This window comes from Podarcis cretensis (assembly GCF_951804945.1).
Source record: "Podarcis cretensis genome assembly, contig: SCAFFOLD_26, whole genome shotgun sequence".
In the NCBI taxonomy this organism is placed as follows: domain Eukaryota; kingdom Metazoa; phylum Chordata; class Lepidosauria; order Squamata; family Lacertidae; genus Podarcis; species Podarcis cretensis.
The window spans coordinates 19,864-47,500 of NW_027647839.1; the positions used below are offsets into that span (position 1 = coordinate 19,864).

Below are 27,637 nucleotides of genomic sequence, written 5' to 3' on the forward strand. Positions count from 1 at the left end.
CTAGAATTCAGACCCGAATTCGGAGCTGAACTCGGGTCCGAACTAGAATTCAGACCTGAATTCGGAGCTGAACTTGGGTCCGAACTAGAATTCAAATTCCGGTTCAGCTCCCCGAGTTCGAGTTCTGGTTCGAGTTCAGCTTCTGCCCCGGGTTCAAGATCCTCCTCCCCTCCCTCACCCCATTCCCCCCTTCTATACACTTATATACACCCCAAAACCAGGCGCCGCGCTACAATTCCCAACCATGCGCTACAATTCACAGGAAACGCGCTACGTTTCCCAATTCAAAACCTGAATTCGGACCTGAACTCGAACCGGAACTCAGTCCTGAACTCGGGTCCGAACTAGAATTCAGACCCAAACTCAGACCCGAATTCAGAGCTGAACTTGGGGCCGAACTAGAATTCAATTCCGGTTCAGCTCCCCGAGTTCAAGTTCTGGATCGAGTTCCGGTCCCAGTTCGGCTCGGAGTTCAAGTTCGGGTCTAAGTTTGGGTCTGAATTCAAGTTCAAGCCCAATTCCACTCCGACCCCGGGTTCAAATCCTTCCCGCTCCCCTCCCTCCCTCCCCATTCCCCCTATACACATATATACACCCGAAACCCGGCGCCGCGCTACATTTCCCACCCTTCCCAGCCGCATTCGAACCCGCAACCCGGCGCCGCGCTATGTTTTCCAACCTCTCCATCCCCATTCGAACCTGCAACCTGGCGCACACATTTGAACCCGCACACATTCGAACCCGCAACCGGGCGCCACGCTACATTTCCCACCCTCTCCATCCTCATTCGAACCCGCAACCCGGCGCCATGCTGTTTCCCACCCTCTCCATCTCCATTCGAACCCGCAACCCGGCGCCATGCTATGTTTCCCACCCTCTCCATCTCCACTCGAACCCGCAACACGGCACCACGCTCCCACCCTCAATCTCCATTCGAACCCGCAACCCGGTGCCGCGCTACGTTTCCCACCCTCTCCACTTATTCAAACCCGCAACCCGGCACCACGCTATGTTTCCCAACCTTCCACACCACATTCGAACCCGCAACCTGGCGCCACGCTACATTTCCCATTCTCCCACACCACATTCGAACCCCAAACGCTTTCCAGCCCCATTCGAACCCGCAACCCGGCACTGCGCTACGTTTCCCACCCTCTCCATCCCAATTCATACCCACTACCTGGCGCCACGCTACGTTTCCCACCCTCTCCATCCCCATTCGAACCCGCAACCTGGCGCCGTGCTACATTTCCCACGCTCTCCATCCCCATTCGAACCCGCCACCCTTTCCAGCCCCATTTGAACCCACAACCCGGCGCCGCGCTATGTTTCCCACCCTCTCCATCCCCATTCGAACCCGCAACCTGGTGCCACGCTACATTTCCCATTCTCCCACACATTTGAACCCGCAACCTGGCACCACACTACATTTCCCAACCTTCCACACCACATTTGAACCCGCAACCCGGCGCCACGCTATGTTTCCCACCCTCTCCATCCTCATTCGAACCCGCAACCCGGCGCTATGCTACATTTCCCACCCTCTCCATCCTCATTCGAACCCGCAACCTGGTGCCACGCTACATTCCCCAACCTCCCACAACACATTTGAAGCCCCAACCCTTTCCAGCCCCATTCGAACCCGCAACCTGGCACCACGCTACGTTTCCCAACCTTCCACACATTCAAACCTGCAACCTGGCGCCGTGCTACATTTCCCAACCTCTCCATCCCCATTCAAACACCTCTCCATCCCCATTTGAACCCGCAACCTGGCACCACGCTACGTTTCCCAAACTCCCACACCACATTCGAACCCACAACCTGGCACCACGCTACGTTTCCCAACCTTCCACACCACATTCGAACCCGCAACCTGGCACCACGCTACGTTTCCCAACCTTCCACACCACATTCGAACCCGCAACCTGGCACCATGCTACGTTTCCCAAACTGCCACACCACATTCAAACCCGCAACCTGGTGCTGCGCTACGTTTCCTCCCCTCTCCGCTCATTCGAACCCGCAACCTGGGGATTTGAACCCGCCACCCGGCGCCGCGCTACATTTCCCACCCTCCATCCTCATTCGAACCCGCAACCTGGTGCCACGCTACATTTCCCATTCTCCCACACATTCGAACCCGCAACCTGGCACCACGCTACGTTTCCCACCCTCTCCACTCATTCGAACCCGCAACCTGGGCATTCGAACCCGCCCCCGGCGCCGCGCTACGTTTCCCACCCTCCCATACCACATTCGAACCCCCAACCCTTTCCAGCCCCATTCGAACCCGCAACCTGGCGCCACGCTACATTTCCCAACCTCCCACTCATTCGAACCCGCAACCCGGCGCCATGCTACATTTCCCCCCCTCTCCGCTCATTCGAACCCGCAACCTGGGGATTCGAACCCGCAACCTGGTGCCACGCTACGTTTCCCAAACTCCCACAACACATTTGAACCCCCAACCCTTTCCAGCCCCATTCGAACCCGCAACCCGGCACCACACTACATTTCCCATCCTTCCACACCACATTCGAACCTGCAACCTGGCACCACACTACATTTCCCAACCTTCCACACCACATTCGAACCCGCAACCTGGTGCTGCGCTACGTTTCCCACCCTCTCCATCCTCATTCGAACCCGCAACCTGGCGCCACGCTGCATTTCCCACCCTCTCCATCCTCATTCGAACCCGCAACCTGGCACCATGCTACGTTTCCCAACCTCTCCATCCCCATTCAAACCCCTCTCCATCCCCATTCGAACCCGCAACCTGGCACCACGCTACATTTCCCATTCTCCCACACATTCGAACCTGCAACCCGGCACTGCATTGCGTTTCCATCCTCCCATTCGAACCCGCCACCCGGCGCCATGCTATGTTTCCCAACCTCTCTGCGCTACGTTTCCCACCCTCTCCATCATTCGAACCCGCAACCTGGCGCCACGCTACGTTTCCCAACCTTCCACACCACATTCGAACCTGCAACCCGGCGCCATGCTACATTTCCCATTCTCCCACACATTCGAACCCGCAACCCGACGCCACGCTCCATTTCCCACCCTCTCCGCTCATTCGAACCCGCAACCTGGCACCACGCTACGTTTCCCAAACTCCCACACCACATTCGAACCCCCAACCCTTTCCAGCCCCATTCGAACCCGCAACCTGGCGCCACGCTACATTTCCCATTCTCCCACACATTTGAACCCGCAACCCGGCGCCGCGCTACGTTTCCCACCCTCTCCATCCCCATTCAAACTCGCCACCCGGCGCCATGCTACATTTCCCACCCTCTCCGCTCATTCGAACCCGCAACCTGGGGATTCGAACCCGGCACCCGGCGCCACGCTACGTTTCCCACTCTCTCCATCCTCATTCAAACACCTCTCCATCCCCATTTGAACCCGCAACCTGGCGCCACGCTATGTTTCCCACCCTTTCCAGCCCCATTCGAACCCGCAACCCGGCGCCGTGCTACATTTCCCACCCTCTCCATCCCCATTCGAACCCGCAACCTGGCACACTACATTTCCCACCCTCTCCATCCTCATTCAAACCTGCAACCTGGCACCACGCTACGTTTCCCACCCTCTCCACTCATTTGAACCCGCAACCTCGGGATTCGAACCCGCAACCTGGCGCCGCGCTACCTTTCCCCCCTCAGGCCATATTGGCCTTCAGAAACAGCAGCTTGTTGGCATCTTCCGCCCCCAAGACCCTCCGGCGCCGGATCCCCAGCGCCTGTTCGCACAAGCGGGCGCACCCGGCCCGGGCGCCCACCGCCGGCACGGCCAGCAGCCACAGGGCCAGCCTGGCCAGGCGCGGGTGCGAGGAAGCGCCGGCCCAGTACTGGAGCAGATCAGTTGGCGCCCCCGCATTGGCCTCCTGCAGATAGGCGTAGACTTCCGCTTCCTCGGCGCCCGGCGCCGCTACGTCTCCCGAGAGACGCGCTTTTTTGGCGGCGGGTTCGAGTTCGGCGTCGTCCGAGAGCCCCATCAACTGACATACGTTGGTGGCACACTACATTTCCCAACCTTCCACACCACATTCGAACCCGCAACCTGGTGCTGCGCTACGTTTCCCACCCTCTCCATCCTCATTTGAACCCGCAACCTGGCACCACGCTACATTTCCCACCCTCTCCATCCCCATTTGAACCCGCAACCCGGTGCTGCGCTACGTTTCCCACCCTCTCCATCCCCATTCGAACCCGCAACCTGGCACCACGCTACGTTTCCCAAACTCCCACTCATTCGAACCTGCAACCTGGCGCCACGTTACGTTTCCCACCCTCTCCATCCCCATTCAAACCCGCAACCCGGCGCCGTGCTACATTTCCCACCCTCTCCCACAACATTCGAACCTGCAACCTGGTGCCACACTACATTTCCCATTCTCCCACACATTTGAACCCGCAACCTGGCACTACACTACATTTCCCAACCTTCCACACCACATTCGAATCCGCAACCTGGTGCTGTGCTCCATTTCCCACCCTCTCCACTCATTCGAACCCGCAACCCGGCACCACGCTACATTTCCCACCCTCTCCATCCTCATTCGAACCCGCAACCTGGTGCTGCGCTACGTTTCCCACCCTCTCCATCCCCAATTCGAACCCGCAACCCGGCGCCATGCTACATTTCCCAACCTCTTCATCCCCATTCAAACCCCTCTCCATCCCCATTTGAACCCGCAACCTGGCGCCACACTACGTTTCCCACCCTCTCCATCCTCATTCGAACCCGCAACCTGGCACCACGCTACATTTCCCACCCTCTCCATCCTCATTCGAACCCGCAACATGGCACCACACTACGTTTCCCACCCTCTCCATCCCCATTCGAACCCGCAACCTGGTGCCACGCTACATTTCCCATTCTCCCACACATTTGAACCCGCAACCTGGCACCACACTACATTTCCCAATCTTCCACACCACATTCGAACCCGGAACCTGGTGCTGCGCTACATTTCCCACCCTTTCCATCCTCATTCGAACCCGCAACCTGGTGCCATGCTCCATTTCCCAACCTTCCACACATTTGAACCCGCAACCTGGTGCCGCGCTACGTTTCCCACCCTCTCCACTCATTCGAACCCGCAACCTGGTGCCATGCTACATTTCCCACCCTCTCCATCCTCATTCGAACCCGCAACCTGGTGCCATGCTACATTTCCCATTCTCCCACTCATTCGAACCCGCAACCTGGGGATTCGAACCCGCCACCCGGCGCCACGCTACGTTTCCCACCCTCTCCATCCTCATTCGAACCCGCAACCTGGTGCCACGCTACATTTCCCATTCTCCCACACATTTGAACCCGCAACCTGGCGCCACGCTACGTTTCCCACCCTCTCCATCCTCATTCGAACCCGCAACCTGGCGCCACGCTATGTTTCCCACCCTCTCCACTCATTCGAACCTGCAACCCGGCACCGCATTACGTTTCCATCCCCCCATTCGAACCCGCAACCTGGCGCCACGCTACATTTCCCATTCTCCCACACATTCGAACCCGCAACCCGACGCCATGCTACGTTTCCCCCCCTCTCCATCCCCATTCGAACCCGCAACCCGGCGCCATGCTCCATTTCCCTCCCTCTCCGCTCATTCGAACCCGCAACCTGGGGATTCGAACCCGCCGCCCGGCGCCGCGCTACGTTTCCCACCCTCTCCATCCCCATTCGAACCCGCAACCTGGCACCACACTACATTCCCCAACCTTCCACACCACATTCGAACCCGCAACCCGGCGCCATTTCCCACCCTCTCCGCTCCTTCGAACCCTCAACCTGGGGATTCGAACCCGCCGCCCGGCGCCGCGCTACGTTTCCCACCCTCTCCATCCCCATTCGAACCTGCAACCTGGCACCACGCTACGTTTCCATCCCCACATTCGAACCCGCAACCCGGTGCCGCGCTACGTTTCCCACCCTCTCCATCCCCATTCGAACCTGCAACCTGGCACCACGCTACGTTTCCCAACCTCTCCATCCCCATTCGAACCCGCAACCTGGCGCACACATTTGAACCCGCACACATTCGAACTCACAACCTGGCGCCGTGTTACGTTTCCATCCCCCCATTCGAACCCGCAACCTGGCGCCACGCTACATTTCCCAAACTCCCACTTATTCGAACCTGCAACCTGGCACCACACTACATTTCCCAACCTTCCACACCACATTCGAACCCGCAACCTGGTGCTGCGCTACATTTCCCAACCTCTCCATCCTCATTCGAACCCACAACCCGGCGCCATGCTACGTTTCCCACCCTCTCCCACCACATTCGAACCCGCAACCTGGCACTACACTACATTTCCCAACCTTCCACACCACATTCGAACCCGCAACCTGGTGCTGCGCTACGTTTCCCCCCCTCTCCATCCCCATTCGAACCCGCAACCCGGCGCCGTGCTACGTTTCCCACCCTCTCAATCCTCATTCGAACCCGCAACCTGGCACCACGCTACGTTTCCCAAGCTTCCACACCACATTCGAACCCGCAACCTGGTGCTGCGCTCCATTTCCCACCCTCTCCATCCTCATTCGAACCCGCAACCTGGCAGCACGCTACGCTTCCCAAACTCCCACTCATTCGAACCCGCAACCTGGGGATTCGAACCCGCCGCCCGGCGCCGCGCTACCTTTCCCAACCTCTCCATCCCCATTCAAACCCCTCTCCATCCCCATTTGAACCCGCAACCTGGCACCACACTACATTTCCCCACCTTCCACACCCCATTCGAACCCGCAACCCGGCGCCGCGCTACGTTTCCCCCCTCAGGCCATATTAGCCTTCAGAAACAGCAGCTTATTGGCGTCTTCCGCCCCCAAGACCCTCCGGCGCCGGATCCCCAGCGCCTGTTCGCACAAGCGGGCGCACCCGGCCCGGGCGCCCACCGCCGGCACGGCCAGCAGCCACAGGGCCAGCCTGGCCAGGCGCGGGTGCGAGGAAGCGCCGGCCCAGTACTGGAGCAGATCAGTTGGCGCCCCCGCATTGGCCTCCTGCAGATAGGCGTAGACTTCCGCTTCCTCGGCGCCCGGCGCCGCTACGTCTCCCGAGAGCCGGGCTTTTTTGGCGGCGGCGCCGGGTTCGAGTTCGGCGTCGTCCGAGAGCCCCATCAGCTGGCATACGTTGGCGACGATTTCTTCGTGCTGGTAAGTTGGCGCCGGGCGCAGCTTCTGCCACAGCACCAACCTGGCGCCACGCTAGATTTCCCAACCTTCCACACCACATTCGAACCCGCAACCTGGTGCTGTGCTACGTTTCCCACCCTCGCCATCCCCATTCGAACCCGCAACCCGGCGCCATGCTACATTTCCCACCCTCCATCCTCATTCGAACCCGCAACCCGGCGCCACGCTCCATTTCCCACCCTCTCCACTCATTCGAACCCGCAACCTGGGGATTCGAACCCGCCGCCCGGCGCCGCGCTACGTTTCCCACCCTCTCCATCCTCATTCGAACCCGCAACCTGGCGCCACGCTATGTTTCCCAACCTCTCCATCCCCATTCAAACCTCATTCAAACGCTACGTTTCCCACCCTCTCCATCCCCATTTGAACCCGCAACCTGGCGCCGTGCTACGTTTCCCAACCTCTCCATCCCCATTCAAACACCTCTCCATCCCCATTCGAACCCGCAACCTGGCGCCACGCTACCTTTCCCAAACTCCCTCATTCGAACCCGCAACCTGGCGCCACGCTACGTTTCCCACCCTCTCCATCCCCATTCAAACCCCTCTCCATCCCCATTTGAACCCACCACCCGGCGCCACGCTATGTTTCCCAACCTCCCACTCATTCGAACCTACAACCCGGCACCGCATTGCGTTTCCATCCCCCCATTTGAACCCGCAACCTGGCGCCACGCTACATTTCCCATTCTCCCACACATTCGAACCCGCAACCTGGCACCACGCTACATTTCCCACCCTCTCCATCCCCATTCGAACCCGCAACCTGGCACCACACTACATTTCCCCACCTTCCACACCACATTCGAACCCGCAACCTGGTGCTGTGCTCCATTTCCCACCCTCTCCGCTCATTCGAACCCTCAACCTGGGGATTCGAACCCGCCGCCCGGCGCCGCGCTACGTTTCCCAACCTCTCCATCCCCATTCAAACACCTCTCCATCCCCATTCGAACCCGCAACCTGGCACCACGCTACGTTTCCCAACCTCTCCATCCCCATTCAAACACCTCTCCATCCCCATTCGAACCCGCAACCTGGCACCACGCTACGTTTCCCACCCTCTCCATCCCCATTCGAACCCGCAACCCGGCGCCATGCTACATTTCCCACCCTCTCCCACAACATTCGAACCCGCAACCCGGCGCCACGCTACATTTCCCACCCTCTCCATCCCCATTCGAACCCGCAACCTGGCGCCACGCTACATTTCCCAACCTTCAACACCACATTCGAACCCGCAACCTGGTGCTGCGCTACGTTTCCCACCCTCTCCATCCTCATTCGAACCCGCAACCTGGTGCCACGCTACATTTCCCACCCTCTCCATCCTCATTCGAACCTGCAACCCTCCCACTCATTCGAACCCGCAACCCGGCGCCGCGCTACGTTTTCCACCCTCTCCATCCTCATTCGAACCCGCAACCTGGTGCCATGCTACATTTCCCATTCTCCCACACATTCGAACCCGCAACCTGGCACCACGCTACGTTTCCCAAACTCCCACTCATTCGAACCCGCAACCTGGGGATTCGAACCCGCCACCCGGCGCCGCGCTACGTTTCCCACCCTCTCCATCCCCATTCGAACCTGCAACCCGGCACCGCATTACGTTTCCATCCCCCCATTCGAACCCGCAACCTGGCGCCACGCTACATTTCCCACCCTCTCCATCCTCATTCGAACCCGCAACCTGGTGCCACGCTACATTTCCCACCCTCTCCATCCCCATTCGAACCCGCAACCTGGCACCACGCTACGTTTCCCAAACTCCCACTCATTCGAACCCGCAATCTGGCGCCACGCTACGTTTCCCAACCTCTCCATCCCCATTCAAACACCTCTCCATCCCATTTGAACCCGCAACCCGGCGCCATGCTACGTTTCCCAACCTTCCACACCACATTCGAACCCGCAACCTGGTGCCACGCTACATTTCCCATTCTCCCACACATTTGAACCCGCAACCTGGCACCACACTACATTTCCCAACCGTCCACACCCCATTCGAACCCGCAACCTGGTGCTGCGCTACGTTTCCCACCCTCTCCATCCCCATTCAAACACACAACCTGGCGCACACATTTGAACCCGCACACATTCGAACCCGCTCTCCATCCCCATTCAAACACCTCTCCATCCCCATTTGAACCCGCAACCTGGCGCCGCGCTATGATTCCCACCCTCTCCATCCCCATTCGAACCCACCACCCTTTCCAGCCTCATTTGAACCCACAACCTGGCCCCACGCTACGTTTCCCAACCTCTCCATCCTCATTCGAACCCGCAACCTGGGGCCACACTACATATCCCAACCTTCCACACCACATTCGAACCCGCAACCTGGTGCTGCGCTACGTTTCCCACCCTTTCCAGCCCCATTCGAACCCGCAACCCGGCGCCATGCTACATTTCCCAACCTCTCCATCCCCATTCGAACCCGCAACCTGGCGCACACATTTGAACCCGCACACATTCGAACTCACAACCTGGCGCCGTGTTACGTTTCCATCCCCCCATTCGAACCCGCAACCTGGCGCCACGCTACATTTCCCAAACTCCCACTTATTCGAACCCGCAACCTGGCACCATGCTACGTTTCCCAACCTTCCACACCACATTTGAACCCGCAACCCTTTCCAGCCCCATTCGAACCCGCAACCCGGCGCCGCGCTACGTTTCCCAACCTCTCCATCCCCATTCAAACCCCTCTCCATCCCCATTTGAACCCGCAACCCGGCACCACACTACATTTCCTATCCTTCCACACCACATTCGAACCCGCAACCCGGCTCCACGCTATGTTTCCCACCCTCTCCACTCATTCGAACCTGCAACCTGGCGCCACGCTACATTCCCCAACCTCCCACATTTGAACCCCAACCCTTTCCAGCCCCATTCGAACCTGCAACTTGGTGCCGTGCTACAATTCCCACCCTCTCCATCCTCATTCGAACCCGCAACCTGGTGCCACGCTACATTTCCCATTCTCCCACACATTTGAACCTGCAACCTGGCACCACGCTCCATTTTCCCCCCTCTCCACTCATTCGAACCCGCAACCTGGGGATTTGAACCCGCAACCCGGCGCCATGCTACATTTCCCACCCTCTCCATCCCCATTCAAACCCGCAACCTGGCACTACACTACATTTCCCCTTCTCCAACACATTCGAACCCGCAACCTGGCGCCACACTACATTTCCCAACCTTCCACACCACATTCGAACCCGCCACCCGGCGCCGCGCTACCTTTCCCACCCTCTCCATCCCCATTTGAACCCGCAACCTGGTGCCATGCTACGTTTCCCAAACTCCCACAACACATTTGAACCCGCAACCCTTTCCAGCCCCATTCGAACCCGCAACCTGGCACCACACTACATTTCCCATCCTTCCACACCACATTCGAACCCGCAACCTGGCACCACACTACATTTCCCATCCTTCCACACCACATTCGAACCCGCAACCTGGCACCACGCTACGTTTCCCAACCTTCCACACCACATTCGAACCCGCAACCTGGTGCTGCGCTACATTTCCCACCCTCTCTGCTCATTCGAACCCGCAACCTTGGGATTCGAACCCGCCACCCGGCGCTGCGCTACGTTTCCCACCCTCTCCATCCCCATTCGAACCCGCAACCTGGCACCACGCTACGTTTCCCAAACTCCCACTCATCCGAACCCGCAACCTGGGGATTCGAACCCGCCGCCCGGCGCCGCGCTACGTTTCCCACCCTCTCCATCCCCATTCGAACCCGCAACCTGGCACCACGCTACGTTTCCCAAACTCCCACTCATTCGAACCTGCAACCTGGCGCCACGTTACGTTTCCCACCCTCTCCATCCCCATTCAAACCCGCAACCCGGCGCCGTGCTACATTTCCCACCCTCTCCCACAACATTCGAACCTGCAACCTGGTGCCACACTACATTTCCCATTCTCCCACACATTTGAACCCGCAACCTGGCACCATACTACATTTCCCAACCTTCCACACCACATTCGAACCCGCAACCTGGTGCTGCGCTACGTTTCCCACCCTCTCCACTCATTCGAACCCGCAACCTGGGGATTCGAACCCGCCTCCCTCACGCCATATTGGCCTTCAGAAACAGCAGCTTGTTGGCGTCTTCCGCCCCCAGGACCCTCCGGCGCCGGATCCCCAGCGCCTGTTCGCACAAGCGGGCGCACCCGGCCCGGGCGCCCACCGCCGGCACGGCCAGCAGCCACAGCGCCAACCTGGCCAGGCGCGGGTGCGAGGAAGCGCCGGCCCAGTACTGGAGCAGATCAGTTGGCGCCCCCGCATTGGCCTCCTGCAGATAGGCGTAGACTTCCGCTTCCTCGGCGCCCGGCGCCGCTACGTCTCCCGGCAGCCGTGCAACCTGGCACCACGCTACGTTTCCCACCCTCTCCATCCCCATTCGAACCCGCAACCTGGCGCCACGCTACATTTCCCACCCTCTCCATCCTCATTCGAACCCGCAACCTGGCACCACGCTACGTTTCCCAAACTCCCACACCACATTCGAACCCGCAACCCTTTCCAGCCCCATTCAAACCCGCAACCTGGCCCCACGCTACGTTTCCCACCCTCTCCCCTCATTCGAACCTGCAACCCAGCGCCGCATTACGTTTCCATCCCCCATTCGAACCCGCAACTGGTGCTGCGCTACGTTTCCCACCCTCTCCATTCCCATTCGAACCCGCAACCTGGCACCACGCTACGTTTCCCAAACTCCCACTCATTCGAACCCGCAACCTGGGGATTCGAACCCGCCACCCGGCGCCGCGCTACGTTTCCCACCCTCTCCATCCTCATTCGAACCCGCAACCTGGCGCCACGCTATGTTTCCCAACCTCTCCATCCCCATTCGAACCCGCAACCTGGCGCTGCGCTACATTTCCCACCCTCTCCATCCTCATTCAAACCTCATTCAAACGCTACGTTTCCCACCCTCTCCATTCCCATTTGAACCCGCAACCCGGCGCCGCGCTACGTTCCCCAACCTCTCCATCCCCATTCAAACCCCTCTCCATCCCCATTCGAACCCGCAACCTGGCGCCACGCTACGTTTTCCACCCTCTCCATCATTCGAACCCGCAACCTGGTGCCACGCTACATTTCCCATTCTCTGATACATTCGAACCCGCAACCTGGCGCCACGCTACGGTTCCCACCCTCTCCATCCCCATTTGAATCCGCAACCCGGCGCCGTGCTACGTTTCCCTCCCTCTCCACTCATTCGAACCCGCAACCTGGGGATTCGAACCCGCCACCCGGCGCCGCGCTACGTTTCCCACCCTCCCACACCACATTCGAACCCCCAACCCTTTCCAGCCCCATTCGAACCCGCAACCTGGCGCCACGCTACGTTTCCCAAACTCCCACACCACATTCGAACCCGCAACCTTGCACCACGCTACGTTTCCCACCCTCTCCACTCATTCGAACCCGCAACCTGGCACCGCATTACGTTTCCATCCCCCCATTCGAACCCGCCACCCGGCGCCGCGCTACCTTTCCCCCCTCACGCCATATTAGCCTTCAGAAACAGCAGCTTATTGGCGTCTTCCGCCCCCAAGACCCTCCGGCGCCGGATCCCCAGCGCCTGTTCGCACAAGCGGGCGCACCCGGCCCGGGCGCCCACCGCCGGCACGGCCAGCAGCCACAGGGCCAGCCTGGCCAGGCGCGGGTGCGAGGAAGCGCCGGCCCAGTACTGGAGCAGATCAGTTGGCGCCCCCGCATTGGCCTCCTGCAGATAGGCGTAGACTTCCGCTTCCTCGGCGCCCGGCGCCGCTACGTCTCCCGAGAGCCGGGCTTTTTTGGCGCCGGCGGCGGGTTCGAGTTCGGCGTCGTCCGAGAGCCCCATCAACTGGCATACGTTGGCGACGATTTCTTCGTGCTGGTAAGTTGGCGCCGGGCGCAGCTTCTGGCGCGGGTCCAGCAACATGGCCGCCTTGTGGGCCGGGTGCAGCTTGAAGTTCTCCTTCAGGGCCTCCAGGAAGAGGTGGCAGAGTTTGCTGACCGGCCCGGCGTCGCCCGCCTTGGCGGTGAAGAGCTTTTCCAGGCGCGCGTAAGTTGGCAACACCAGCTGCAGCGTCGGCCGCCCTTCGGCGCCCAGTTCGGCGACGGCCTGCTTAATGGGCGCCAGTAAGGCGGCCAAGTTCCCCAGCAGCGCCCGGTTGAGGTGCGCCTCTGCGCTGCCACTCCCCAGGTTGCCACGTTCCGACGCTCCTCTGCCCCCGGCTTCGGCGCTATAATAACTCCCCAGCTTGCCACGTTCCGACGCTCCTCTGCCCCCGGTTTCGGCGCTGTAACTCCCCAGGTTGCCACGTTCCGGACGCTCCGCTGCTCCGGCGCCGCCGCGACTCCCCAGGTTGCCACGTTCCGCCGCTCCTCTGCCCCCAGCTTCGGCGCTATAACTCCCCAGGTTGCCACGTTCCGACGCTCCTCCGCCCCCCGTTTCGGCGCTATAACTCCCAAGGTTGCCACGTTCCGACGCTCCTCTGCCCCCCGTTTCGGCGCTATAACTCCCAAGGTTGCCACGTTCCGACGCTCCTCTGCCTCCCGTTTCGGCGCTATAACTCCCCAGGTTGCCACGTTCCTGCCACTCGTGCGCCGCCAGCAAGGCGTCGGCCGGCGAATCCCAACATGGCGGCGCCGAACCCGCTTCGGCGCCAACTTCCCGGCCTCGCCGCTCCTCCGCCATCAGATCCTCGCAGGTTGCCAACAGCTCGGCCACCTCCGGCATGCCGCGCGCCTGGAGCGCCCTCTGGCTGAGGACGCCGGCGACGGCGGCGTTGAGGGCGCAGGCGGCGCAGCGCAGGCTCAGCCCGCTCTTCCCGAACCCGGGGGCCGGCCCGTCGCTCACGTAGGCGGCCCGGGTTTCGGGCGCCACGAACTCCGACAACACGTTCTGGACCCAAAGCTGGACGGGTTCCGAGGCGGCGGGCTGGCGGACGGCCAGGACGTAGCTGCGCAGGCGCCCGCTTTCCACCCGGTGGGCCGAGAGAACATGGCCGCCGGGGTGGGCGTGGCAGGTGACCCCGATCCCCCGCGCGGCGCCCAGGGCGCAAGTGACCTTGACCTTGGCCTGGTTGTACATGCGGGGCAGTTGCTGGAGGGCCAAGGCGCTCAGGTTCCCGAGGGCCTCGGGGGCCGAGTAGGACCCGTGCCGGGCGCCGCTGTCAATCAAGGCCTGGGCCAGTTTCTGGAACTCGGGGCCGGCCAGGGCGGGCAGGGAGGCGGGCTCGGCGCAGGCCAATCGGAGGAGGCGCTCGGCCAGGAGGTGGCGCTCCTTGTCCGGGACCTGTAGCGCTGGGGGGGAGAGAGGAGGGAGAGGGTTAGCGAACTGTAGTTCAAGCATAGTTCAAGTCCCATAGAGAACTATAACTCCCATAGGGAATTATGACTCTCATAGGTAACTATATCTCTCATAGGGAACTATAGTTCAACTATAGTTCAACTCCCATAGGGAACTATAACTCCCATAGGGAACTATATCTCTCATAGGGAACTATAGTTCAACTATAGTTCAACTCCCATAGGGAACTATAGTTCCAACTCCCATAGAGAACTATAACTCCCATGGGGAACTATAGTTCAACTCCCATAGAGAACTATAACTCCCACAGGGAACTATAGTTCAACAATAGTTCAACTCCTATAGGGTATAACTCCCATGGAGAACTGTAGTTCAACTATAGTTCAACTCCCATAGGGAGCTATAACTCCCATAGGGAACTGTAGTTCAAGAATAGTTCAACTCCCATAGAGAAATATAACTCCCATAGGGAACTATAGTTCAACTCCCATAGAGAACTATAACTCCCATAGGGAACTATAGTTCAACTCCCATAGAGAACTATAACTCCCATAGGGAACTATAATTCAACTCCCATAGAGAACTATAAATCCCATTGGGAACTATAACTCACATAGGGAACTATATCTCTCATAGGAAACTATAGTTCAACTATAGTTCAACTCCCATAGGGAGCTATAACTTCCATAGGGAACTATAGTTCAACTATAATTCAACTCCCATAGGGAACTATAACGCCCATAGAGAACTATAGTTCAACTCCCATAGAGAACTATAACTCCCATAGGGAACTATAATTCAACTCCCATGGAGAACTATAAATCCCATTGGGAACTATAACTCACATAGGGAACTATATCTCTCATAGGAAACTATAGTTCAACTATAGTTCAACTCCCATAGGGAGCTATAACTTCCATAGGGAACTATAGTTCAACTATAATTCAACTCCCATAGGGAACTGTAACGCCCATAGAGAACTATAGTTCAACTATAATTCAACTCCCATAGGGAGCTATAACTCCCATAGGGAACTATAGTTCAACTATAGTTCAACTCCCATAGAGAACTATAACTCCCATAGGGAACTATAGTTCAACTCCCATAGAGAACTATAACTCCCATAGGGAACTATAGTTCAACTCCCATAGGAAACTATAACTCCCATAGGGAACTATAGTTCAACTCCCATAGGAAACTATAACTCCCATAGGGAACTATAGTTCAACTCCCGTAGGGAACTAAAACACCCATGGGGAACTATAGTTCCCGAGGGCGTCGGGGGCCGAGTAGGACCCGTGCCGGGCGCCGCTGTCAATCAAGGCCTGGGCCAGCTTCTGGAACTCGGGGCCGGCCAGGGCGGGGAGGGAGGCGGGCTCGGCGCAGGCCAATCGGAGGAGGCGCTCGGCCAGGAGGTGGCGCTCCTTGTCCGGGACCTGTAGCGCTGGGGGGGAGAGAGAAGGGAGAGGGTTAGCGAACTGTAGTTCAAGCATAGTTCAAGTCCCATAGGGAACTATAGCTCCCATAGGGAACTATAGTTCAACTATAGTTCAACTGCCAGAGGGGACTATAACTCCCATGGGGAACTATAGTTCAACTATAGTTCAACTCCCATAGGGAACTATGATTCCCATGGGAACTATAGTTCAACTATAGTTCAACTCCCATAGGGAACTATGATTCCCATGGGGAACTATAGTTCAACTATAGTTCAACTCCCATAGGGAGGTGTAACTCCCATGGGGAACTATAGTTCAAATATAGTTCAACTCCCATAGGGAACTATAACTCCCATAGGGAACTATATCTCTTATAGGAAACTATAGTTCAACTATAGTTCAACTCCCATAGGGAGGTGTAACTCTCATAGGGAAGTATAACTACCATAGGGAACTATAGTTCAACTATAGTTCAACTCCCATAGGGAACTATAACTCCGATAGGGAACTCTAGTTCAACTCCCATAGAGAACTATAACTCCCATAGGGAACTATAGTTCAACTATAGTTCAACTGCCAGAGGGGACTATAACTCACATAGGGAACTATAGTTCAACTATAGTTCAACTCCCATAGGGAACTATAACTCCCATGGGGAACTATAGTTCAACTATACTTCAACTCCCATAGGGAGCTATAACTCCCATAGGGAACTATAGTTCAACTATAGTTCAACTCCCATAGGGAGCTATAACTCCCATAGGGAACTGTAGTTCAAGAATAGTTCAACTCCCATAGGGAACTATAACTCCCATAGGGAACTATAACTCCCATAGGGAACTATGACTCCCATGGGGAACTATAGTTCAACTCACATGGGGAAGTATAACTCCCATAGGGAACTATAGTTCAACTATAGTTCAACTGCCAGAGGGGACTATAACTCCCATAGGAAACTATAGTTCAACCATAGTTCAACTCCCATAGAGAACTATAACTCCCATAGGGAACTAAAGTTCAACTCCCATAGAGAACTATAACTCCCATAGGGAACTATAACTCCCATAGGGAACTATAACTCCCATAGGAAACTATAGTTCAACTATAGTTCAACTCCCATAGAGAACTATAACTCCCATAGGGAACTATAGTTCAGCTCCCATAGAGAACTATAACTCCCATAGGGAACTATAGTTCAACTCACATGGGGAAGTATAACTCCCATAGGGAACTATAGATCAAGTATAGTTCAACTCCCATAGGGAACTATAACTCCCATAGAGAACTATAACTCCCATAGGGAACTATAATTCAACTATAGTTCAACTCCCATAGGAAACTATAACTCCCATAGGGAACTATAGTTCAACTCCTGTAGGGAACTAAAACACCCATGGGGAACTATAGTTCCCGAGGGCGTCGGGGGCCGAGTAGGCCCCGTGCCGGGCGCCGCTGTCAATCAAGGCCTGGGCCAGTTTCTGGAACTCGGGGCCGGCCAGGGCCGGGAGGGAGGCGGGCTCGGCGCAGGCCAATCGGAGAAGGCGCTCGGCCAGCAGGTGGCGCTCCTTGTCCGGGACCTGTAGCGCTGGGGGGGGAGAGAGGAGGGAGAGGATTAGCGAACTGTAGTTCAAGCATAGTTCAAGTCCCATAGTGAACTATAACTCCCATAGGGAACTATGACTCCCATGGGGAACTATAGTTCAACTATAGTTCAACTCCCATGGGGAACTATAACTCCCATCAGGTACTATAACTCCCTAGGGAACTATAGTTCAACTCCTATAGAGAACTATAATTCCCATAGGGAACTATAGTTCAACTATAGTTCAACTCCCATAGGGAGGTGTAACTCTCATAGGGAACTATAACTACCATGGGGAACTATAGTTCAACTATAGTTCAACTCTTATAGGGAGCTATAACTCCCATAGGGAACTATAGTTCAACTATAGTTCAACTCCCATAGAGAACTATAACTCCCATAGGGAACTATAGTTCAACTCCCATAGAGAACTATAACTCCCATACGGAACTATAGTTCAACTCACATGGGGAACTATAACTCCCATAGGGAACTATATCATAGGAAACTATAGTTCAACTATAGTTCAACTCCCATAGAGAACTATAACTCCCATAGGGAACTATAGTTCAACTCCCATAGAGAACTATAACTCCCATAGGGAACAATAGTTCAACTCCCATAGGAAACTATAACTCCCATAGGGAACTATAGTTCAACTATAATTCAACTCCCATAGGGAACTATAACTCCCATAGGGAACTATATCTCTCATAGGAAACTATAGTTCAACTCCCATAGAGAACTATAACTCCCATAGGGAACTGTAGTTCAACTATAGTTCAACTCCCATAGGGAACTATAACTCCCATTGGGAACTATATTTCTCATAGGAAACTATAGTTCAACTATAGTTCAACTCCCATAGAGAACTATAACTACCATAGGGAACTATAGTTCAACTATAGTTCAACTCCCATAGGGAGCTATAACTCCCATTGGGAACTATAACTCCCATTGGGAACTATATCTCTCATAGGAAACTATAGTTCAACTATAGTTCAACTCCCATAGGGAGGTGTAACTCTCATAGGGAACTATAACTACCATGGGGAACTATAGTTCAACTATAGTTCAACTCCTATAGGGTGTAACTCCCATGGAGAACTGTAGTTCAACTATAGTTCAACTCCCATGGGGAACTATAACTCCCATAGGGAACTATAGTTCAACTATAGTTCAACTCACATAGGGAACTATAACTCCCATTGGGAACTATAACTCCCATTGGGAACTATATCTCTCATAGGAAACTATAGTTCAACTATAGTTCAACTCCCATAGGGAGGTGTAACTCTCATAGGGAACTATAACTCCCATGGGGAACTATAGTTCAACTATAATTCAACTCCCATGGGGAACTATAACTCCCATAGGGAACTATATCTCTCATAGGAAACTATAGTTCAACTATAGTTCAACTCCCATAGAGAACTATAACTCCCATAGGGAACTATAACTCCCATAGGGAACTATAATTCAACTATAGTTCAACTCCCATAGGAAACTATAACTCCCATAGAGAACTATAGTTCAACTCCTGTAGGGAACTAAAACACCCATGGGGAACTATAGTTCCCGAGGGCGTCGGGGGCCGAGTAGGCCCCGTGCCGGGCGCCGCTGTCAATCAAGGCCTGGGCCAGTTTCTGGAACTCGGGGCCGGCCAGGGCCGGGAGGGAGGCGGGCTCGGCGCAGGCCAATCGGAGAAGGCGCTCGGCCAGCAGGTGGCGCTCCTTGTCCGGGACCTGTAGCGCTGGGGGGAGAAAGAGAGAGGGTGAGGGAACTATAGTTCAACTATAGTTCAACTCCCATAGGGAGGTGTAACTCTCATAGGGAAGTATAACTACCATGGGGAACTATAGTTCAACTCCCATAGGGAGCTATAGCTCCCATAGGGAACTATAGTTCAACTATAGTTCAACTCACATAGGGAACTATAACTCCCATGGGGAACTATGACAACTATGACTCCCATAGGGAACTATAGTTCAACTCCCATAGAGAACTATAACTCCCATAGGGAACTATAGTTCAACTCCCATAGGGAACTATATCTCTCATAGGGAACTATAGTTCAACTATAGTTCAACTGCCAGAGGGGACTATAACTCACATAGGGAAGGATAGTTCAACTATAGTTCAACTCCAATAGAGAACTATAAATCCCATAGGGAACTATAGTTCAACTGTAGTTCAACTCCCATAGGGAACTATATCTCCCATAGGGAACTGTAGTTCAACTATAGTTCAACTCCCATAGGGAGCTATAACTCCCATAGGGAACTATAGTTCAACTATAGTTCAACTCCCATAGGGAACTATAACTCCCATAGGGAACTATAACTCCCATAGGGAACTATGACTCCCATGGGGAACTATAGTTCAACTCACATGGGGAAGTATAACTCCCATAGGGAACTATAGTTCAACTATAGTTCAACTGCCAGAGGGGACTATAACTCCCATAGGGAACTATAGTTCAACCATAGTTCAACTCCCATAGAGAACTATAACTCCCATAGGGAACTATAGTTCAGCTCCGATAGAGAACTATAACTCCCATAGAGAACTATAGTTCAACTCCCATATGTAGCTATAACTCCCATAAGGAACTATAGTTCAACTATAGTTCAACTCCCATAGGGAGCTATAACTCCCATAGGGAACTATAGTTCAACTCACATGGGGAAGTATAACTCCCATAGGGAACTATAGTTCAACTATAATTCAACTCCCATGGGGAACTATAACTCCCATATCGAACTATAACTATATCTCTCATAGGAAACTATAGATCAACTATAGTTCAACTCCCATAGAGAACTATAACTCCCATAGGGAACTATAGTTCAACACACATGGGGAAGTATAACTCCCATAGGGAACTATAGTTCAACTCCCATAGAGAACTATAACTCCCATAGGGAACTATAGTTCAACTATAGTTCAACTCCCATAGGGAGCTATAACTCTCATAGGGAACTATAGTTCAACTATAGTTCAACTCCCATAGGGAGCTATAATTCTCATAGGGAACTATATCTCTCATAGGAAACCTTAGTTCAACTATAGTTCAACTCCCATAGAGAATTATAACTCCCATAGGGAACTATAGTTCAACTCCCATGGGGAACTATAACTCCCATTGGGAACTATAACTCCCATGGGGAACTATAGTTCAACTATAGTTCAACTCCCATAGGAAACTATGACTCCCATAGGAAACTATAACTCCTATGGGGAACTATAGTTCAACTCCCATAGAGAACTATAACTCCCATAGGGAACTGTAGTTCAAGAATAGTTCAACTCCCATAGAGAACTATAACTCCCATAGGGAACTATAATTCAGCTCCCATAGGGAACTATAACTCCCATAGGGAACTATAGTTCAACTATAGTTCAACTCCCATAGGGAACTATAACTCCCATAGGGAACTATAGTTCAGCTCCCATAGAGAACTATAACTCCCATAGGGAACTATAGTTCAACTCCCATAGAGAACTATAAATCCCAAAGGGAACTACAGTTCAACTATAGTTCAACTCCCATAGAGAACTATAACTCCCATAGTGAACTATAATTCAACTCCATAGGAAACTATAACTCCCATAGGGAATTATAGTTCAACTATACTTCAACTCCCATGGGGAGCTATAACTCCCATAGGGAACTATAGTTCAAGAATAGTTCAACTCACATAGGGAACTATAACTCCCATGGGGAACTATGACAACTATGACTACCATAGGGAACTATAGTTCAACTATAGTTCAACTCCCATAGGGAACTATAACTCCCAAAGGGAACTACAGTTCAACTATAGTTCAACTCCCATAGAGAACTATAACTCCCATAGTGAACTATAATTCAACTCCATAGGAAACTATAACTCCCATAGGGAATTATAGTTCAACTATACTTCAACTCCCATGGGGAGCTATAACTCCCATAGGGAACTATAGTTCAAGAATAGTTCAACTCACATAGGGAACTATAACTCCCATGGGGAACTATGACAACTATGACTACCATAGGGAACTATAGTTCAACTATAGTTCAACTCCCATAGGGAACTATAACTCCCATAGGGAACTATAATTCAACTATAGTTCAACTCCCATAGGGAACTATAACTCCCATAGGGAACTATAATTCAACTATAGTTCAACTCCCATAGGGAACTATAACTCCCATAGGGAACTATAATTCAACTATAGTTCAACTCCCATAGGGAACTATAACTCCCATAGGGAACTATAATTCAACTATAGTTCAACTCCCATAGGGAACTATAACTCCCATGGGGACCTATAACTCCCATGAGCTATGGGTTTTGGTACTACAACTCCCATGATGCTTAGCTAACAGGGCCAGTGGGTTTGGGGACTATAACTCCCATAGGGAACTATAGTTCAACTATAGTTCAACTCCCATAGGGAACTATAACTCCCATGGGGAACTATAATTCCCATGAGACAGTGGAGTTTTGGTACTACAACTCCCATGAGCCTTAGCTAACAGGGCTGACTGCTTTTGGTACTATAATTCCCATGAGCCTGTGGGTTTCGGACTACAATTCCCATGGGATAGTGGGGTTTTGGAACTACAACTCCCATGCTCCTTTGATAACAGGGCCAGGGGGTTTGGGGACTACGATTCCCATGATCCAGTGGGTATGGGGACTACAATTCCCATGAGCCAGTGGGGTCTTGGAACTTCACCTCCCATGATCCTTAGCTAAGAGGGCCAGTGGGTTTGGGGACTACAATTCCCATGAGCCAGTGCGGTTTTGGAACTATAACTCCCATGAGCCTGTGGGTTTCGGACTACAATTCCCATGAGCCTTAGCTAACAGGGCTGACTGCTTTTGGCACTATAATTCCCATGAGCTTGTGGGTTTTGGGACTACAATTCCCATGAGCCAGTGTGGTTTTGGAACTACAACTCCCATGCTCCTTTGAGAACAGGGGGAGTGGGTTTGGGGACTACGATTCCCATGAGCCAGTGCGGGTTTGGAACTATAACTCCCATGAGCCTGTGGGTTTCGGACTACAATTCCCATGAGCCTTAGCTAACAGGGCTGACTATAATTCCCATGAGCTTGTGGGTTTTGGGACTACGATTCCCATGAGCCAGTGTGGTTTTGGAACTACAACTCCCATGCTCCTTTGAGAACAGGGGGAGTGGGTTTGGGGACTACGATTCCCATGAGCCAGGGCGGTTTTGGAACTATAACTCCCATGATGCTTAGCTAACAGGGCCAGTGGGTTTGGGGACTACAACTCCCATGAGCCTTGGCTAACAGGGCTGACTGCTTTTGGCACTATAATTCCCATGAGTCTGTAGGTTTCGGACTACAATTCCCATGGGATAGTGGGGTTTTGGTACTACAACTCCCATGATGCTTAGCTAACAGGGCCAGAGGGTTGGGGACTATAATTCCCATGAGCTAGTGGGTTTTGGGAACTACAACTCCCATGATCCTTAGCTAAGAGGGCCAGTGGGTTGGGGACTACGATTCCCATGATCCAGTGGGTATGGGGACTACAATTCCCATGAGCCAGTGTGGTTTTGGAACTACAACTCCCATGCTCCTTTGCTAAGAGGGCCAGGGGGCTTGGGGACTACAATTCCCATGAGACAGTGGGGTCTTGGAACTACAACTCCCATGATCCTTAGCTAATAGGGCCAGTGGGTTTTGGGACTACAATTCCCATGCTCCTTTGATAACAGGGCCAGTGGGTTTTGGGACTACAATTCCCATGCTCCTTTGATAACAGGGCCAGTGGGTTTGGGGACTAGAATTCCCATGAGACAGTGGAGTTTGGGGACTACAACTCCCATGAGCCTTGGCTAACAGGGCTGACTGCTTTTGGAACTATAACTCCCATGAGCCTGTGGGTTTTGGACTACAATTCCCATGGGATAGTGGGGTATTGGTACTACAACTCCCATGATGCTTAGCTAACAGGGCCAGTGGGTTTGGGGACTAGAATTCCCATGAGCTAGTGGGTTTTGGGACTACAACTCCCATGAGACTTAGGTAATAGGGCTAATGGGTTTGGGAACTACAACTCCCATGATCCTTAGCTAAGAGGGCCAGTGGGTTGGGGACTACGATTCCCATGATCCAGTGGGTATGGGGACTACAATTCCCATGAGACAGTGGGTATGGGGACTACAATTCCCATGAGACAGTGGGGTTTTGGAACTACAACTCCCATGAGCCTTAGGTGACTGCTTTTGGCACTATAATTCCCATGAGCCTGTGGGTTTTGGGACTACAATTCCCATGAGCCAGTGCGGTTTTGGAACTATAACTCCCATGAGCCTGTGGGTTTCGGACTACAATTCCCATGGGGTAGTGGGTTTGGGGACTACAACTCCCATGATGCTTAGCTCAGAGGGCCAGTGGGTTTGGGGACTACAACTCCCATGATGCTTAGCTCAGAGGGCCAGTGGGTTTGGGGACTACAACTCCCATGATGCTTAGCTCAGAGGGCCAGTGGGTTTGGGGACTACAACTCCCATGATGCTTAGCTCAGAGGGCCAGTGGGTTTGGGGACTACAACTCCCATGATGCTTAGCTCAGAGGGCCAGTGGGTTTGGGGACTACAACTCCCATGATGCTTAGCTCAGAGGGCCAGTGGGTTTGGGGACTACAACTCCCATGATGCTTAGCTAAGAGGGCCAGTGGGTTTGGGGACTACAACTCCCATGATGCTTAGCTAAGAGGGCCAGTGGGTTTGGGGACTATAACTCCCATGATGCTTAGCTAACAGGGCTGACTGCTTTCGGCACTATAATTCCCATGAGCCTGTGGGTTTTGGACTACCATTCCCATGGGATCGTGGGTTTGGGGACTACAACTCCCATGATGCTTTGCAAACAGAGCTGATTGGTTTTGGTACTACAGTTCCCATGAGCCAGTGGGGTTTTGATACTACAACTCCCATGCTCTTTTGATAACAGGGGGAGTGGGTTTGGGGACTACGATTCCCATGAGCCAGTGCGGTTTTGGAACTATAACTCCCATGAGCCTGTGGGTTTCGGACTACAATTCCCATGGGATAGTGGGGTTTTGGTACTACAACTCCCATGATGCTTAGCTAACAGGGCCAGTGGGTTTGTGGACTACAACTCCCATGAGCCTTAGCTAACAGGGCTGACTGCTTTGGGCACTATAATTCCCATGAGCCTGTGGGTTTCGGACTACAATTCCCATGGGATCGTGGGTTTGGGGACTACAACTCCCATGATGCTTTGCGAACAGCGCTGATTGGTTTTGGTACTACAGTTTCCATGAGCCAGTGGGGTTTTGATACTACAACTCCCATGATGCTTTGCGAACAGAGCCGATTGGTTTTGATACTACAGTTCCCATGAGCCAGTGGGGTTTTGATACTACAACTCCCATGATGCTTTGCGAACCGAGCTGATTGGTTTTGATACTACAGTTCCCATGAGCCAGTGGGGTTTTGATACTACAACTCCCATGATGCTTTGCGAACAGCGCTGATTGGTTTTGGTACTACAGTTCCCATGAGCCAGTGGGGTTTTGATACTACAACTCCCATGATGCTTTGCTAACACAGCTGATTGGTTTTGATACTACAGTTCCCATGGGACAGTCTGGCTTTGGGACTACAACTCCCATGAGCCTTAGCTAAGAGCGCCAAGGGGTTTGGGGACTACAATTCCCAGGAGGCGTGGGGTTTGGGGACTACAACTCCCATGATCCTTTGATAACAGGGCCAGACTCCAACTCCCATGAGCCAGTGGGCTTTTGGGACTCCAACTCCCATGATCCAGTGGGTTTGGGGACTACAATTCCCATGAGACAGTGGGCTTTTCGGACTCCAACTCCCATGAGCCTTAGCTAACAGGGCTGGATATTAGCTAAGGATCATGGGAGTTATAGTCCTAAAACCAATCGGCTTTGTTAACTAAGGATCATGGGAATTGTAGTCCCCAAACCCCACTGGCTCATGGGAACTAGTGGGCTTTTGGGACTACAACTCCCATGATCCAGTGGGTTTGGGGACTACAATTCCCATGAGCCAGTGGGCTTTTGGGACTACAACTCCCATGATCCTTTGCTAACAGAGCCGATTGGTTTTGATACTACAATTCCCATGAGACAGTCTGGCTTTGGGACTACAACTCCCATGAGACTTAGGGAACAGGGCCAGTGGGTTTGGGGACTACAATTCCCATGATCCAGTGGGCTTTTGGGACTCCAACTCCCATGATCCAGTGGGCTTTTGGGACTCCAACTCCCATGAGCCAGTGGGCTTTTGGGACTCCAACTCCCATGATCCAGTGGGCTTTTGGGACTACTATTCCCATGATCCAGTGGGCTTTTGGGATTCCAACTCCCATGATCCAGTGGGCTTTTGGTACTACTATTCCCATGATCCAGTGGGCTTTTGGGACTACTATTCCCATGATCCAGTGGGCTTTTGGGACTCCAACTCCCATGATCCAGTGGGCTTTTGGGACTACTATTCCCATGATCCAGTGGGCTTTTGGGACTACAACTCCCATCTTCCAGTGCCTTTTGGGACTCCAACTCCCATGATCCAGTGGGCTTTTGGGACTACTATTCCCATGATCCAGTGGGCTTTTGGGACTCCAAATCCCATGATCCAGTGGGCTTTTGGGACTACTATTCCCATGATCCAGTGGGCTTTTGGGACTACAATTCCCATGATCCAGTGGGCTTTTGGGACTCCAACTCCCATGATCCAGTGGGCTTTTGGGACTCCAACTCCCATGATCCAGTGGGCTTTTGGGACTCCAACTCCCATGATCCAGTGGGCTTTTGGGACTACTATTCCCATGATCCAGTGGGCTTTTGGGACTACAACTCCCATCTTCCAGTGCCTTTTGGGACTCCAACTCCCATGATCCAGTGGGCTTTTGGGACTACAACTCCCATCTTCCAGTGCCTTTTGGGACTCCAACTCCCATGCTCCAGTGGGCTTTTGGGACTACAACTCCCATGATCCAGTGGGCTTTTGGGACTCCAACTCCCATGCTCCAGTGGGCTTTTGGGACTACAACTCCCATGATCCAGTGGGCTTTTGGGACTCCAACTCCCATGATCCAGTGGGCTTTTGGGACTATTATTCCCATGATCCAGTGGGCTTTTGGGACTACAACTCCCATCTTCCAGTGCCTTTTGGGACTCCAACTCCCATGATCCAGTGGGCTTTTGGGACTACAACTCCCATCTTCCAGTGCCTTTTGGGACTCCAACTCCCATGATCCAGTGGGCTTTTGGGACTACTATTCCCATGATCCAGTGGGCTTTTGGGACTACTATTCCCATGATCCAGTGGGCTTTTGGGACTACAATTCCCATGATCCAGTGGGCTTTTGGGACTCCAACTCCCATGAGCCAGTGGGCTTTTGGGACTCCAACTCCCATGATCCAGTGGGCTTTTGGGACTCCAACTCCCATGATCCAGTGGGCTTTTGGGACTCCAACTCCCATGATCCAGTGGGCTTTTGGGACTCCAACTCCCATGATCCAGTGGGCTTTTGGGACTCCAACTCCCATGATCCAGTGGGCTTTTGGGACTCCAACTCCCATGATCCAGTGGGCTTTTGGGACTCCAACTCCCATGATCCAGTGGGCTTTTGGGACTCCAACTCCCATGAGCCTTAGCTAAAAGGGCTGGATGTTAGCTAAGGATCATGGGAGTTGGAGTCCTAAAACCAATCGGCTTTGTTAAGTAAGGATCATGGGAATTGTAGTCCCCAAACCCCACTGGCTCATGGGAACCAGTGGACTTTGGGACTCCAACTCCCATGATCCTTCGCTAAGGATCATGGGAGTTGGAGTCCAAAAAACACTGGATCATGGGAGTTGTAGTCCCAAATGCCCACTGGCTCATGGGAGTTGGAGTCCCAAAGCCTACTGGCCCTGTTAGCAAAGGATCATGGGAGTCGTAGTCCGAAATCCCACTGGCTCATGGGAGTTGTAGTCCGAAATCCCACTGGCTCATGGGAGTTGTAGTTCGAAATCCCACTGGATCATGGGAGTCGTAGTCCA

The 27,637-nt window shown here is 53.7% G+C and overlaps 1 protein-coding gene, 2 long non-coding RNA genes and 1 pseudogene across 5 annotated transcripts in view; all 4 read right to left on the reverse strand.

Annotated features, from left to right (window-relative positions):
- Positions 1-986: 986 nt before the first annotated feature.
- Positions 987-6,093, reverse strand: LOC307208424. Its single transcript, XR_013835165.1, has 3 exons — positions 6,056-6,093; positions 2,982-3,024; positions 987-1,021 (listed from the first exon to the last, which is right to left on the reverse strand). It is a non-coding gene; the product is annotated as an uncharacterized lncRNA (long non-coding RNA).
- LOC307208423 (zinc finger protein 618 pseudogene) lies at positions 1,705-4,050 on the reverse strand (annotated as a pseudogene). 2 transcript variants are annotated; one of them, XR_013843949.1, is made up of 2 exons: positions 3,628-4,050; positions 1,705-1,725 (listed from the first exon to the last, which is right to left on the reverse strand). The product of XR_013843949.1 is annotated as a zinc finger protein 618 pseudogene (transcript). The 2 variants fall into 2 exon arrangements; XR_013843973.1 differs by lacking the exon at positions 1,705-1,725 and adding an exon at positions 3,408-3,503.
- Positions 6,094-6,756: 663 nt separating the features above from the next.
- ZNF618 (zinc finger protein 618) overlaps positions 6,757-27,637 on the reverse strand; it is a 97,611-nt gene continuing 76,730 nt past the window's right edge. Inside the window, exons 14-19 of the mRNA XM_079996491.1 lie at positions 19,144-19,326; positions 17,394-17,576; positions 15,814-15,996; positions 12,758-14,545; positions 11,320-11,584; positions 6,757-7,220 (exon numbers count right to left, since the gene is read on the reverse strand). Of these exons, the coding sequence (XP_079852617.1) occupies positions 6,803-7,220; positions 11,320-11,584; positions 12,758-14,545; positions 15,814-15,996; positions 17,394-17,576; positions 19,144-19,326 (3,020 nt within the window). The 3' untranslated portion in view covers positions 6,757-6,802. The remainder of the gene's footprint in view (positions 7,221-11,319; positions 11,585-12,757; positions 14,546-15,813; positions 15,997-17,393; positions 17,577-19,143; positions 19,327-27,637) is intronic.
- LOC307208425 overlaps positions 27,405-27,637 on the reverse strand; it is a 1,287-nt gene continuing 1,054 nt past the window's right edge. The window contains exon 3 of the long non-coding RNA XR_013835166.1: positions 27,405-27,499. This is a non-coding gene — a long non-coding RNA (uncharacterized lncRNA). The remainder of the gene's footprint in view (positions 27,500-27,637) is intronic.